This window comes from Tachypleus tridentatus, chromosome 9, assembly GCF_004210375.1.
Source record: "Tachypleus tridentatus isolate NWPU-2018 chromosome 9, ASM421037v1, whole genome shotgun sequence".
In the NCBI taxonomy this organism is placed as follows: Eukaryota; Metazoa; Arthropoda; class Merostomata; order Xiphosura; family Limulidae; genus Tachypleus; species Tachypleus tridentatus.
This window is the reverse complement of record NC_134833.1, coordinates 115,616,255-115,632,408: the sequence shown is the minus strand read 5'-3', so window position 1 is coordinate 115,632,408 and position 16,154 is coordinate 115,616,255. Positions and strand designations below refer to the sequence as shown.

At 30.1% G+C, this 16,154-nt stretch overlaps 1 protein-coding gene across 11 annotated transcripts in view; it reads left to right on the top strand.

Moving 5' to 3' along the window:
* Positions 1-1,804: 1,804 nt before the first annotated feature.
* The window catches only part of LOC143226126 (spectrin beta chain-like), an 82,607-nt gene continuing 68,257 nt past the window's right edge, over positions 1,805-16,154 (top strand). For 5 of the 11 annotated variants that reach the window (XR_013014356.1, XR_013014355.1, XM_076456672.1 and 2 more), the window contains exons 1-2: positions 7,658-7,772; positions 13,875-14,027. Coding sequence is in view for 9 of the 11 variants with exons in the window: in XM_076456672.1 (XP_076312787.1) it covers positions 7,673-7,772; positions 13,875-14,027 (253 nt within the window). In the remaining 2 variants the exon portion in view is untranslated. Of the gene's footprint in view, positions 2,192-2,530; positions 2,565-7,657; positions 7,773-13,874; positions 14,028-16,154 lie in introns of those variants that run through there. The other 6 variants (XM_076456675.1, XM_076456673.1, XM_076456674.1 and 3 more) reach the window with 4 other exon arrangements.

Here is a 16,154-nt window from a genome sequence, read left to right as displayed (position 1 = left end):
GGAACAATGGAGCTTCAGGTTATACAGGGGCGTCAAACAGCAGCTGGCTACATTGGCATGTTGGAGAGAACATCCTTATTGACTGAAGGCCCTCGCTTGTGTGGAAATGACTGGATCTTTCAGCAAGATAACACTGCAATCCCCAATGCCCGCAGGACAAAGGACTTTTTCATGACGAATAACGTGATTCTTTTGGACCATCCAGCGTGTTCGCTCGAACTGAACCCCATTGAAAATGTTTGGGAGTGAATGGCAAGGGAGATCTATAGAAATGGACATCATTTTCAAATTGTGCATGATCATGTATTCATATCGACCATGCCAAAGCGAATGTTTGCAGTTATTCGCAATGACGGCCTTGCAACTAACTACTGAGGCCTCTTGTTGAGCATTTCCTACCCTGTTTAGGACTTTTTTTTGGTATGGTCTTAAACTTTTGACCAGCTAGTATTTCGGTTAATTTCATAGTGTTTACATTTTCCCTATTAAATGCTATAAAAGTTGTTTATTTTTATTTTCCCTTTTCTTATTTTCATCTTTCGAAGCTCTACTCAAATAAGTGGTTGAGTCTAACAACTCAAAATGCATATTTTTTTCTTTACGTTCATTGGCCTTAAGATTTTGGCCAGCAGAGTATTTGACTTTACGCAATGCACTGATTTTCTAAATCATAACGTCATACTCCTTTTAGAAAATATCTAAATTAGACCCCCCCACACTAGTACAGCCGTATGCCTACTGACTTTACAACGTTAGAATCAGAGGTTCGATTCACCTCAGTGGGCTCAGCGGATAGCTCGCTGTAGATTTGGTGTAAGACAACACACCCATCTAAATCAAAAAATGAAAATATATCTCACAAAAGTAGGTTTAATTTTTTACTTATGACTCTTTATATTAGTTAAACACTTTCAAACAATTTTGAAAAGCTGTAACTAGCTACTTTTAAAAGTTACAATTTTATTTTTTTTCAAACAAACTTAGAGACTTTATATATATATATAATATCACTTTTCTAAACAATAAAATGTGGTTTTAAAAGTTATTAGAAGTGACGTATTGATACCCAAGATAATTTTTTTTTTCATTGTGGTATAATAACATGGACTCTATTTTTGCTAGAAACAAACTCTCATTTGCAAGATACCCAATAAACTTGTAGGTTTCTTTACAGTTTTCATCGGTATTTGGTTATTCTATTTTGAAATAAATGGCTTAAGCCACATTTTGCACAAAGCTCAGCTGAATATCTTTATGTTTACTTATACTACGAACATTTTGAATTTAGCACAATCATAATCAGTAATACTTTCGTTGCAAGGGTAAATTAAATTATCGAGTTAAAATTATTATATACAATCATACACAACATAAGTAAATATAAATATGTTTAACCCATAACTCACAATGCAAGAGACCACATGCGCCCACTTTTTAACTACCTAATTCTCATTTAATAAGAGATAATTACACCATTTCCGCATAGGATGGTGGTCTGACATAAGTATATATTCACTCATGACCTCAAGTAACAGTATTTAGGCTAACGCTAACGTCTGAACCGACTCATCAGTACATTGTATAACTGACAGTGACGTCATGCCTGATGTAAAATAGTACATTGTTGTTATGAAAATATGACTATATACAATCGAAATATTTTTATCTTAATATAGTATTTTAAATTTCTATGAGAGGGGAAATTCATATACATGGTATTTCGGCAGAAGCCAACTATATTTTTATATGAATCATTTAAGAAAATCGATAACAAAATTATTCTCTGCACTCATTGGGTGGGGTTGAGTAGATGTATAAATCCGCAGAAGGAGGTGCTGTTGCGGTGTTTGTATCAGTAGTGACCTCTTGGTACTTGTTAATCCGTATTATATTGATTTAAAAAGAGTGCAGGTAATTCAATGTTTTCCTTACAAATGTAAAAAATTGTTTTCAATGTGTATAAGTTAAAGATTCTGTAAAGTTGTATAGGCTTTTGAATTATATTTTTTGTAAAAAATATGTATTCGGTAACATGGCGTGTTGAATTCAACACCGGGTTATCGAGCTGGAGTCTAGGGTAATATAGCGGTAGCGTTCTCTGTCATATTGCTGTGAGCTTATCGAGCGGACAAATAGTTTTTGTATCAAGTCATTTATTTTGGGTTCACCCTATTTTTCAGTTCGTCGAAAAGTGAGTTCTGTTGAAATGGCTGAATCCTAACATAAGTACTATTTATTTTTTGAATAGCTTATGTTTTAAAATTAATAATTTCATGAGTACTTTTGCATTTCGTGAATTTTTTGTGCTTTATCGTAATTTCTAAGTTAGTACTTGTAGAATATGTTCTGTATATGCTGTAACTTGTAAGCCTAAAATTCTACTTATATTGACAGTAAGCTACTTACCAAGGCTTATCTTAATTCTTTACTTACTTTAACCATTTTTCGAATATATCGTAGGATTGAATGAGAACATGTAACACCTGTATATGAAACGTTGTATAAATCACACTTGGATGTTTGACTGTATTGTAATTGGACGTTTATGATATTGAACATCAAAGGTGAATGTATAATCTCTTAAGCCTATAACATTATCCTCTGAGAAAGATTAAGGTGTTAAAATGAGAATGATGTATGTATACAAGTTTTTATTTAAAGTTCTTATAAACTTCATACTTCAATTACTTGTTTGAAAGATAAATATTCAGCATACACTTAAGAGTTATGTTTAAAATCATTTAAAGCTAGTTATACTGATGAGAAAGAAGTAAAGATTTTTATATAATGCATGGAAAGACTTGTGAAATTTATTTTACTGCATAGAAGAGCTTATAGTAAGGCTTAAGGTACTTGTGTGACTTTTGGACTCTATTCAGTTATTGGCACTAATGAAATGTATATGTAGCAAGTATTAAGTTATTTCATTATGGCTATTGATAAAATGACAATATTTGAAAAGAAAATTATGTTAAGAAATTTTGTTTTAATAGCTAAAACTGTTGTGCATCTGCTTTATATGAATTTTCTATGGATTTTGTTCTCAGTTTGGTCATGAAGAAGAAAGGTCCACCTTTTGAAAGCACTTGAGTTATAAGGTTTCTATTTAATTTCTGTGTAATCCTACTAACATCATGCCATAGCATTTCAACCTTTTAAAGAATGTTTTTTAAGTAGCAGAAACCAAACTTTCTATAACAAGGCTAGTAGAAGTTTTGATTGTGTAATTTTGTGAAAAGAAGGAACCAATTGGTCAGTACAGGCTAACCCATTTATTGAAATAAACACTCAGTCAGCTCTTTTCATTTAGATATTTATCAAGTGTTTCCTTAGATTTATTGCATCCATCATGTCTGAAAGCAGCCAAATTCAAAGACCAACCACTCTTTTAGAAAAGTAAGCTGTCCAAGTTGAAGATGTTTCTTACCTTGTCAAAATTTATATTTTGTGTTCTTTAGTCCTACCATTCTTAATACTAAGTATGAAAAAATATGCTGGATCAATGTTATCAATACTTTTCAAAAACCTTAAACATCTCACTCAAATCCCCTGTACCACTTCCTTTTCTTACAAATGAAACAGTTTTGGAGATTTTAATGTTTCATATGACAACCTTTCTATTACAGGTATCATCTTAGTAGCTCTTCTTTGAACTCTTTCCAACAATTCACTGTTCTTTCTATTGCATTAAGTATATTTTTTAGATACAGTCTGAAATTCTCTTTATTCTGCCACCAGCAGCAGCACATAATTTGTATGATTTGAGACCGATCAGTTGGAACACACAGATAAAACTGTTAGTTGTTGCTATTGAAATTATACTTATCTAAATTTGAGATATCTTGCATCTGTTACTTCTATTGCAACTAAGTTGTCATTTATTTATCCATATAATCCAAATTGTTTTGTAAAGTAATGACATCTTCTCAACCAGCAACACTAAGTAATGTCCGAAGCTATTGTCTAGGCATGGAATAGACAGATGCTTACCATTCAAATACTGGAATTAAGCAGCTGATCATTAAACATTATACTACAAAAAATTGCACTGTCCAAATAATGTAAGTATGGATGATTTCATGTAAACCTTATCCTTTACATGATGCTGGAAAACTAACTTTGTATAAACAGAAATTAACAAATCATTAAAGGTACAGTGTCTGAAATGCAGAAACTTTGAACATTTAGATTGACAATAATGAAACATTTTAACTGTAAAATTCTTAGATGCATCAATTTTCTTCACCAACTGATTGATAAGCTTATTGAAATTGTTGTTTTAGATTTGTTATGAACTTCTAATATAGAAATGATTGATAAGGTGGAATTTGGGGAACATCTGAATGCAAGTGATCATTTATCTGTTAGCTTCTATGTTTTGTTGCATACAGAGATCAGGAATAATATTTTGGTTACAGATTTCAAAAAAACAAATTTCAAAGGGATGCAACAAGAATTATGTCATGTGAATTGGACAGCCGAGTTATTTGGAGACTGATCAAGTGTGCACAATTTTTAAATATTTAAGATAAACATTTTTAAAAGAAAGAAGAGCAAATGGAAGTACAAAAAACCAATTTGTGACCCACAAAAGGTATAATGGATAAAATTGATTGGTTTTATGGGTGATTTTAGAAGATCAAGAAAGTTGGTCAAAGAGGAAATTAGGTCATCAAAAAGGATGAATGAGAAGGTTGGCTGAAAATTTAAAAATTAACAATAAGGATTTCTTTAAATACATTAAGGGTAAACAAAATGTTGCATTATGGTGAAACCTTTGAAGGATGGTGATTATTGTAAAATGGTTGGATTATTAAACTCTGCTTTTTATTCAGTTTTTATTAATGATTTAAGAAGTATTCCTCGTCTTGAATATGTGATAGATGGAAACAAGATCAAGCAAGATGATCACATTAATTTTGAGCTTAAGAAAAAATTGGAAGCTTTAGAGAATATGAATCCTGGGCCACATATTTCCCAAAGGGTTTTGAAGGAGGCTAAGAATTGGAAATGTGAACCACATGCCACTAGTTTTTTGGGTTTTTCCTTAAGTCCTTGAATAGTGGACAGATGCCAGAGGATTGAAAGTTGGCTACTGTTACTTTTTTTTTCAGAATAGATAATCAAAATTGTTCCAGTAATTATAGTCCAATTAGTCTTACATGAACTGTGAAAACATTTTGGAAAGTCTGATAAAAGGTGATTTGCAGTCATTTAACAAACTTTAGAATTTTAATGGATAGTCAGTATGGTTTCAATAAATGAAGTCTTGCCTTATAAATCTGTTGACCTTCTTTGAAAATGTTACTTCTTAGGTTGGTGAGGTGAAGGGTGCAGATTTGGTGTACTGGATTTCCAGAAAGCATTTGACATGTTGCTGCATAAAATGCTGGTTAAAAAGAAATTTTGTATATGTGAAAGATCAGTTAACAGTATTTTGGGATACTAAGACCAATTGGTCTATTTTGGCTATTCCATTCTCTGAATTAAAATTGTTAATAAATCAACATATTTCATACTTAACAGTGAGAATTAGAACTAGGGAGCACAAATAAAGATTTAGGCAAAGTAGAAGCTGTCTTCAGCTAAGACAATTTTATTTTTCAAATAGGGTGGTTGGCCTATGATTTGAGCTGACTTCAGATGTTGTGGAGGCATTAAATTTGAGTGAGTTTATTAAAAAAAATAAATGTAAAGTGAGCCCTTATCATTCATATATTTATCTAGCTTTCTTTTATTTTGTTTGGCTCAGAGGATGGGACAGTCAAAATAGAACATCTGTTGTTGTCCTTAAACCTTGTTTTGTTGAATAAATTATAAAACTTCTTAAAGCCAGTTCTTATCATTTATATACTTATCAAACTTTCTGTTAAATTCATTTGGTTTTGCTGCCTTAAGATCTGAAGGCAACCCATTCCAAAGGCCAACTACCCTGTTATAAAAATAAAACTGTCTTAGCTTAAGATGATTTATATCCTGCCAGAATTTATATTTGCATCTATTTGTACTACAATTCTCACTATTAAGTATGAAAATAAAATTTATCATTCATGACACTTGTGGTGTTTCCATCCAAATTATACTTGATTTCAAATTGCCCTATGCAGTATCTTACATATATTATAATTAAAATCCATTTGTCATTCATTTATCCAACAAAATTACTGAATTGGATAGAAGAGTGGCTGGATGGCAAAAAGCAGGAGGCTTGTAATGGAGTTCATTCAAACAGGATTAATGCCACAAGTGGGGGTACTTTGGAGTTCGGTCTTAGGCCCTTTGCTCTTTTTATTTACATTATGGATACTAAAACTTGCTGATTATATTAAGGTTTTGCATGTTGCTACCTGTGAAAAGGATGCTGGTGCTTTACAAAAGGTAGATCATTTAGTGAGTTGGGTAAATAAATGGTAGATGAGTTTTAATTGTATTAAATGCAAGGTAATTACTATAATTTGAATGGAAATAACATTGATACTGTCATGAAAGAAAAGGATCTTGGTGTAATGGTTGATCAGTCTTAAGCCATCCAAGCAGTGTGCTGTTTCTAGTCTAGTGGAAGAACAAATTGTATTGAAGGCTGTAACTATAGAAATATTGAATACAAGTCTAAAGAAGCTATAATTTCATTGTATAGGTCACTATTATTTATGCCACATTTAGAGTATTGGGCTCTTTATCTTAGAAGGGACATTTGAATTGTTTGAAAGGATTCAGAGGAAAGATGCTACAATTGTGCTTGAATGGAAGGGTTGACATACAAGAAGTTAAGATCTCTGAAATTGTTTTCTCTTGAAACAAAAATTACAGGGATCCATATTGAGGTGTTTAATATTGGTAAGGGAATTGATAGAGTTGATGTATAATTTTTTCATACTTTGGTAAAAATGGTAGTGCTTGGGTATCCAAGTATAATAGTTGGCAGGATAGGAGTTGTCTTCAGTTTAGACAGTTTTATTGTTCTAACAGAGTGGTTGTACTATAGAAAGGGTTGCTTTTGGATATTAAAGCAGTAAATTGAGTTTTAACAGAAAGCTTGATAAGTATATGAATGATTAAGTCTGGCTTTGAAGTCTTGTTTAATAATATTAGGTGAGTTTAGAGGATGGAAGAGCCTAGATGGACCAGTAGTTTTTTGTCTCTAAAACTTGTTATGTTATGGTGTGATGCCTCTGGTTTGTTTTATTACATTGCATAAAAAGAAAACTAGTTGATGAAATACTTTAAACCTTGAACATTTTAAATTTATATGTATCTTTTGCAACAAAGATATTTTATGAATACAAAGCTACATCCAAAATTTTTGTAAAATGTTTTGAACAGTTAAAAATTCTTAACTTTATTGCATATTTCATTTATTTTTTCTTTTAATGTATGCAACTAGTTTAAACCCATTTTGTATTAATTTGTTTTTCATCACTTCTTAGTGGTTTTCTTTGCCCATTCAAGAAGTTACTTAGGCCAGTATGGAATCTTGTAAATGAAGCCGTATCAGCAAAAAGAAACTTAATATGGAAAAATTGCCAAGTGACCTAACCACCCTTATCTTTTATTATGGAAGAACATTTATTTTGCTATCATGATGTTACATTGTTTCAAATGAAGTATAAGATGATAAACCAAGACTCTTGCAATCTTTAACAAATATCAGGACATCACTGAATTGATACAGATGAATATTTTGGAGTTAAATTGTTTTAAAGTGTTGAAAAACACTGGTGTTGACAGTAATTTATTCTATAAGCCAATTAATCATTCTAGTGAAAAAAAAGGTAATTTAAATGGAGTCTATTTACCCCTTCTTTTCCAGATCTTGAGCTTGTGTGCTCACTTTATGTTCAGTGTAGTGCAAAGATGAGATCTTTCTCTTACTAATCCAACAGATAATCTTGTAAAATTAAAATGAGATCACATCTTATTTAATAAAAGTAAAATGAAACATCTACTTCAATTTCATTTTTTACATTAACTTTAGATCTTCACATCTATAAAACAGATTAACAATGCAAAGCATTATCACAATACAAACTATGTATTCAAGAACAGTATAGCATCTAGGCTTTCAAAGTTTAAATATACTACCTTTATCTTTAAATTTGTGCTTTCATTCTTTTCATTTTACTATTCAAAGAAATAAACCAAAAGAAAACTGATTTCCCAACAGTTTTGAACATCCAGTTAAATTCTCTATCTCCTTTACCCTGGATAGAGAGCAACATCAAAACTTTAAGCTTTTCTGTATTATCTAAATGATAAATATGGAATTAGTTCAGTAACTAGGCCTTCTCTTTCCAACATTTTGATGTTCATATAGGAAGAAGACTAAATACCTGGGTGATTTAATTGAGTTATCAATATAATTGATAACCTACAAGCAGTAATTAAATTAATTAGTAACACAACCTAATCATTTAATTGTATTTTAAATTATTAATGTCACAAAAATAATCAGTTAATCCAGGTTAATTGTTCTGGCTGTTACTGTTTTGTTATTCCAACAATTGATTAATTAAAATTACGACTAAACTGATTGTCATGAAAAAAAATCAGCTAATTGAAATAGGAATTTATGATTACTATTCTGTATTATTCCAGTTATCCAAGTAGTTCAGTATGTTCCAATTATTTTTGTTGTTAAACACAAGGGTACTTAATCTGTTCTCTGCCCATTATGGATATTGAAACCTGATTTTAGCATTATAAGTTTTTGTTCAAGTTTGTTCAGCTTTGAGCTACTATGGACTGGTGGTTTGGGGTGGGATGGCTTGTGATTCAAGGTTCTTGGTTTTCATGACTTCCATTGACAACAAACTTGATTAGCCTGTTTTTGTTTTGGCAAAGTTTAGTAAACCTATTCAGCTGCTTTGATTAGAAGAAAAGCAACTAGCCAGCAGCACCTATCATCAACTTTGTGCAACTTGTGTTACTGTACTAATTAATTTATGTAACTGATTACCATAATCAGTTACCATAAGCATAATTAATACTTTTAATAAGTTAATTATCTTCTTTTATCTGATACACAGAGAAATAAGTCAAAATTCAAAGTGAATAACTTTTCCAGTAGAATCTGGCCCATTTATAAGAATATTGAAGGCATTTAGGATAAGAAACATTCTCAACAGAATCATTTCTTATATCAGTAAAATTAGACAATCAAAAAACTATCCAAGTCGTTTACATTAAAAAAAAAGTCCTAAAATAGACCATGAGAAACTCCACTTGGTGCATTTTCCCAGTCATGAAAATGCCTGTTTATTATTGTGTATTAGTCTGTATTGCTAATCCTATTTCTATGCACTTTTTGACTTTTACACCAATCACTTAATCACTTAAGCCACTTATCAGTCTATTATGAGGCTTGATATAAAAGACCTTGAAAGTCAAGGTGTACATTGTTATATGCTTCTTGTGACTGAAGACAAATTACTGATCTTACTGTCAAAGAGCTCTAAAGAAATCATTAAATGTAATTTATTTATTATTGCTTAAAAAGTTTAATTGTATATTACAAACACCATTTGCTTAATCAGGTGGAAATGTTCTGTCTCTCCCTCTATTAAAACAGTTATGTTGCTTCCAAACATGATTTCTGTATAATTCAATAACTTGTCTCACATTAGTGGTATGTTCTTATGTTGATACCGAAATATATATTTATATATATCAGTTATGAAATTACTACATTTCTTGATTTGAACAAGACTGAAAGTATAATTATCTATATTGACATTTTGCTTTATAAATATGTATACTTTAGGTACATTTACTATAGTAATGACAAAATATTAACAACCTGTCAAACATAATTTGAAAAAAGAAACATTAGATACTATAACAAAAAAAAAGGTTGTAGTGAGCTAAAAAGGGATTAACAATGTGCATTTCATGCTCTGGCAAAATTTAATCTTGAAAAATGAAATTTATATACTGGCAAAAGTTCAATGAAACACATAAAAACAGATTTCCATCCAAAGCAAAACTTTAATTAAACTTTTAATTACTGAAATTGCTTTGGAATATTGTTACAACATGTAGAGTAATTAATATTTGTAATTCATGTTTGATGTGCATGAAAAAGCATTTTTGTGTATGTTTTATTGAAGATGAATCTTAACATTTCTGTCTATATGGGTACGATATGAGACGTTAATCGAAACATAACAGGCAAATAGTCATACATGTACATTTCCTGTTCTTTTTCATTTAGAATGTTATGTTGTCTTGTAAGATGGTAGAAGTCACAATTACAGCTAATTTCTCAGTCTGTGAAGAACATGAGTGAGCAAATTAAAAGTACTTTATAATACTTGCCTATGTTTACTGCAAAAAAAAAAAACAACATCTTAATCCTTTAAGGTCACTTCTCTACCTACTAAAAACACAAATTGAATAATATTGTTTACTTGTTGCCTTTTAAGTCTATCATGTATATAACCTACAGTATTAGAAATAAATTTAGATTGACTATTAGAGAAGCCATTCCAAAATGTTTTAATTTGTAAAAAAAATTTTCTATAGCATTTCTCAGGAACTTGTTTTAATTTAATTATTTAACATAACTTTGAAATTTAGCAATGGATTTAAAAAAAGATTCATTGACTGTGATGCTTTGCTGCTCTAAAGATAAGTTAAATGTATTGGAATTAAACAAGTTTATGATTATAGGGTTAAAACTATATCTTCATTTTTAAAACTTCAGAGGTGCATCAAACTACTATTGAGAGTTTATATACATTATGAATGAAATGTCAAGTGATTGATGTAGCACCATAATTAGTATTTGCATATTAGTTGCTTTAGGTTTGGAGAAAATTAAAATACACAGGTTTGGTTAACTGCTGAGGCACTATTTTAGAATAATGACTTGATCATTTCCTTCTGCATGAATTATATGATTGACATATATTATCCTTGATCTCAAGTATTTAACATAGGTTTTTATTAGTATTAATTATACATTCCATCATATATGAATTAAAAATATGTACAAATATTTAGAAATATATTTTTGTATTTGTTAATGTCTAATTGATTATGCTTTTAGTGACATATAGGAAATTGCACCCCTAGATACAGTAATTGTGTCCATTAGTATTTTAATATAATCCTGCTATTTATTTCAATATTTAGACTGCACATGTACTGAAGGCTTCATTTAATGAAAAATTGTAGCCATTTGATTTCCACCAATGGTCATATATATATATATATATATATAAATAAATAAAGTAAAAAGCATTTTTATTAACTAATTGAATTTATAAACTCAAACTTGTGCAGTTTGTTAGAATATTGAAATTGTATAACTTGTGGAGGACTTGGCATCAATGTGTTAAATATCTTTAAAAGAATGTAAAAAAAAAAGTCTATACACCAGTTTATTGTTCTTTTTGGTTTATCAAAAATGTTTGAAGTTATGTGATACCATATTTAAAACAAATTTTAAAATAGTACTTATCCTTTTTTTTTGGGGGGTCCCAAGTTTTTAAAGAAGACATTTTCTGTTTTGTGTATTGAATCAATCCTTGTGCAATAATTTAGTAGATATAATTCTGAGTTTTTTTATATGACTTACACATTTAAGAGTAACATGGTTTCTATAACCACTTATTTCATTTAAAAAAATAAAATTAGGTAGTGTTAATCTTTTTGCTATTGAGTGTTTATATAAGGCTTAGCACATTGCAGTCATTTGAATTGCTTCTTGTACTATGCTTCTTTAGTAAAGTAGTAGTTACTGTTATGGATGTAGAGGGTCCTGTATGCATATCATTTCTTTTAATGGTCATAAAGCTTGCATTCGTGCTGTTTTTGAATATAGTAACCTTCATTATATCAAAATTAGTCATTAAAGAAATGCATTCTGTCGTAAATATTCAACACTTGTAAAGTTATTGGAAATTACATGAAAAGACAAGGTGGAAGTTATTTGATCCATTGAGGTCATCTGTTGTCCAAGAAAAAAGAAAACTAATAATACATAATTGTTTCAGGTAAGATACATATCTGGATAAATATGCTTCATCTAAAAAAAAAAAAAAGTCATTTAGAAGTAGAAATTGTGCCTACCCAAATATCCATACATTTGCTGGTTTATGTCATTCACATATATATTTGATTTACCAGTTCAGAAGAAACAAACATGTATTTGTAATAAAATAACCTTAAATTCAGGAGATTGTTTTCATCATAAACTGATTTACAAGTTACAGTCCAGTTTATAGGATTCAACATTTAATCTTACATTGTTCAAAAACATGGCAGATTTTAAGGTTTAACTTTTAATAAGAAAAAAATATGCAAAAGCAATTTGAGTAAATAAAATAAAAAACCTAATGAATATACCAACTTTTGCCAATAAGAAACAAGATTATTTGTGCTGTGACAATAAAATTTTGAAATCCTAGAACTCAAATTATTTAAAGCCATTCTCTGCTGCAGTTCTGTTATTGAATCTTTTCTCCTATAAAATGTTGTCCAAGTGCTTGAAAAAGTGATAGTCTCTGAGCAAACAGGTCTGAGGAGTAAGAAGGATGAAGAAATGTTTCATAGCCCAATTTGTTGAGTTTTTGGAGCATCATTTGAGCAACGTGTGGCCAAACATTATCATGGAGCAAAATTGGTCTTCAATTGACTAATGCTGGCCTTTTTTTTACATAGCTTTATATGCATTACTTCCAATTCTTGACAATAAACTGTCACAGTGATATTTTGACTCTTGTTATGTAAGCTGTAATACTGGCTACAGACCACCATATAGTGACCATATTCTTTTGTTGGTGAAACTTTGGCTTTGAAAGTGTTTTGGAACCTCACACAGTTGAACCATTGCTCAGGTTTCTTTCTGTTGTCATAAAGGATCTACTTTTTGTCGCAGGTGACAATTTGATCAAGAAATGGGTTATTTCTGTTGCATAAATTCAACATAGAGCACAGTTCAAAACAGCATTTTTTTTCTTTTTTATTCTCACCAAGTTAGTGTGAAACCCAGTTGTACAGCTCTTACTTTTCAGTTTTCTTGATATGGTCTGAAATTGTGAAAATGCTAACACTCAATATTGGAAATAAAGTTTTAGAAAAGAATAAAAGTACTAACAAATAGAAGAAAGCTTTAGTTTTTCAATGGTATATATGAAGATGTAAAAGACAGGTTTCTTGTCCCTGAAAACTAAACTTTTAACATCAAACTGCCATTATTTTTTGAGTAATCTAATGCAATTTGAGGAAAATTTATGCTATTGTATAAGTGGCAGACCAAATAACAGATTAGACCTCTACATAATTTTTTTTTTTTTTTATTCAGATGAGAAGTTTAGTGAGAAAATTCACAAATGAATTATGCAATAATTACTAGCAGGCTGTTACTTTTTAGTTTATGGTTTACTGTTGAAGTGAAGATTACACTAGATAAATTTTGTTAATCTATGTCAGAAAGACTTACTGGTATTATGGGTTGATTCTAAATACTTTTGCTGATTACTAATTTGTGTTCTTAAAAAATTCTCTTGCTACTTTTGCACTTGAATTTGTAAAGTGTATTTTCTGAAAACTTGAGTTGACATTTTATTCTCAGCTGTTACTAGTCTTGCTAATTAAAGAATTTTATTTAGGAAAAGAAAAAAACATTTTCACTTGTTTATCTGTCCATATGATAGTTTGTAGACATAATGTAGGATGATCAGAAATTACATTGAAAGTGCAATTAATTAATGTTTCAACTATATATCTTTTATAATGTAGAATGTTATTGTGAAAAATTCAGTTTTTATAAGAAATTCAAATGTGTAATTAAAATATATTCTAAATTTGACTAGAATTGCCTCAAGTCAATAATTTAAGCAGAAAAATGCTTACATATATTTCTTCTTTAGGTAGGCGAGTGAAGAAGGTGAACACAATGACCACAGATATTGTGGGTGTTCGATGGGAATCGACCACCCAACAAGAATTCGAAGACTATGATTATGATGGAGGAAATAGTTCCTCCAGGCTCTTCGAACGTTCTCGAATTAAGGCATTAGCAGGTAATTTTTTTTTTATCTTTACAGTTAATAATTAAATCCTAAATATTTTTTTCTTGTAAAACATTAAGTGTTTAATTTATGTGAAGTAAGAAAATCAGTAACATAAACCAAGTGATGAGTATTTGCTAATAGTAGATGTAACAGAATTTTAAAGAGAAAAATGTGGAGTTGGTTTAAAGTGTTTGTACATGATGAAAGCTTACTGCTTCTTATTCTTGCTTGTAACTGCATAAGTTATAACTAAGTTTACTATTTTTTATTCTTTTTTTATTTATGTTCTGTATGCAAAGCAAGTCAGTTGGACAAAGACAACTTGATCTGTATTCTTGGTGTACACAAAAATGGGAAAAGGATGCATTAATAAGTTCAGTTCTGATGTAATGTCTTAGTGCTCTTTAGAATGCATAATAACAATGAAGATATTTTCCATTGTGTTAGTTTAGTTTAAATCTCTTAAACAGCAGTAACATGTAGAGGAAATTGAAAGAGCAGGGGCTCAGTAACAGAAAGGGTAATTTTCAAGCGTTGTAAAGCAAGGTTTTTCTATTGTTTTTTTCCTAGGGAGTTGAGGATGTTAGGGAAACTTATAAGGATTGTGGGTTGCTTGTGATAGAAGCAAGCAGGACCTTTATTCTTATTCAGTTAATAAAAATTTAAATTATTTAAAACTGAATGGTGAATTATTGCATGCTAATATATATATATATATATATATATATATATAACTAAAATGATCTGCAAGTTCCTGTATTGGTGGGATTAGTAGCATTGCCTGTATAGGGATGGCTCAGATTGTTAATCCTAAATGACATTTTAAATATCTCCCCAATAGGTCATCAGAACTCCATTGTGTTTCCTATTATAACAATTTCTATGTAACAGTATTCTCAAGTTCTGGTAATATTTGTGAACATCACAGCAAAACCTTTTGAATTTTTTGTTCATCTTTCTTTTGCTTTCTTAATATATAATAATTCAAACTAATTAATGGTGTCAACCAGTTTCACTGTTCACTGAGGTGACATAGTTCCAAGTGGAGTATCTGCTTTTATAAGCATTATTAATAATAGTTAAAAAAAATAATTCTGGCCTACATATCACTGCCCCATTGAAGTAAGCTTTCTCACTGAAATTTGGTGTTCCTTTAAAAACTTGTACAGGATGAAATGGGAATTAACAGCCATTAATAAAAAAAAAAAACAAAAAAAAAACAGTTGGAACCACATTGTATTCAGAACTTTGTTATGAATACTTCCCATGTCTGTTGAAACACTGTGTGTGTGTGTGTGTGTGTGTATAAATAAAGAAAATCAAACTTAATTTATTCTGATTTTGTCTATTAACATTTTATTACACTGTGTGCTTATTATAAAGGGGTCATGCAAATGCCATTGCATATCTCGTTTGCATTGTTTTTGAAGAATTGATATTAGCTATCCTTACATTTATTTTCCTTTTTTGAAACTTATTTTTTTTATACCATTTGTTTTAATGCTGAACATTTTTTTGTGATAACTTGCAGGAAATAAGATGTAAAATCAAGTGTACCTTTTGTTGTTGTTGACAATTTCTTTAACAAAAAAGGGAACTTTGGATCATAAGGGCAGGCACTTAGGTCCTTCCAGCCACATTCTGCATGTTACTGTTAAACAAGCTTAGTCTCTTTGAATGTAAAGTACACATTTTTTAGCATTTAATGTGAAAAGGGTATCTTTGACAAGCTTTTAGATAATTGAAAAAAACTTCTGTGTTCAAAAAGTCTTTAAAACATTAAGTATTTGCATTTAAGATTTTTCTGTGAGTTAAAAAATGGAGTCAAAGTATGCCTAATCTCGGTGCAAGGTTATTTTCATGTTAAGACACAAAATACTCATCTTACAGTTTCTTGTTTCTTTTGTATAACTTCTAAATCCTCTTAATGAACATTAAAGTATTTTTTCAGTGAAACTAATTTTTGTTATTCTCTATACCTCATCATTATATAAACTTGATTTAATTTGACCAACATTTAAGCACCATAAAAATATGAAATCTTAATTATACTTTTGTTGTTCATTCCTAGAATGGCTGAAGATTGTAGCTGAAAATTAGTTATATTTTGTAAACAGTTTAAAGCTGGTAATGGCT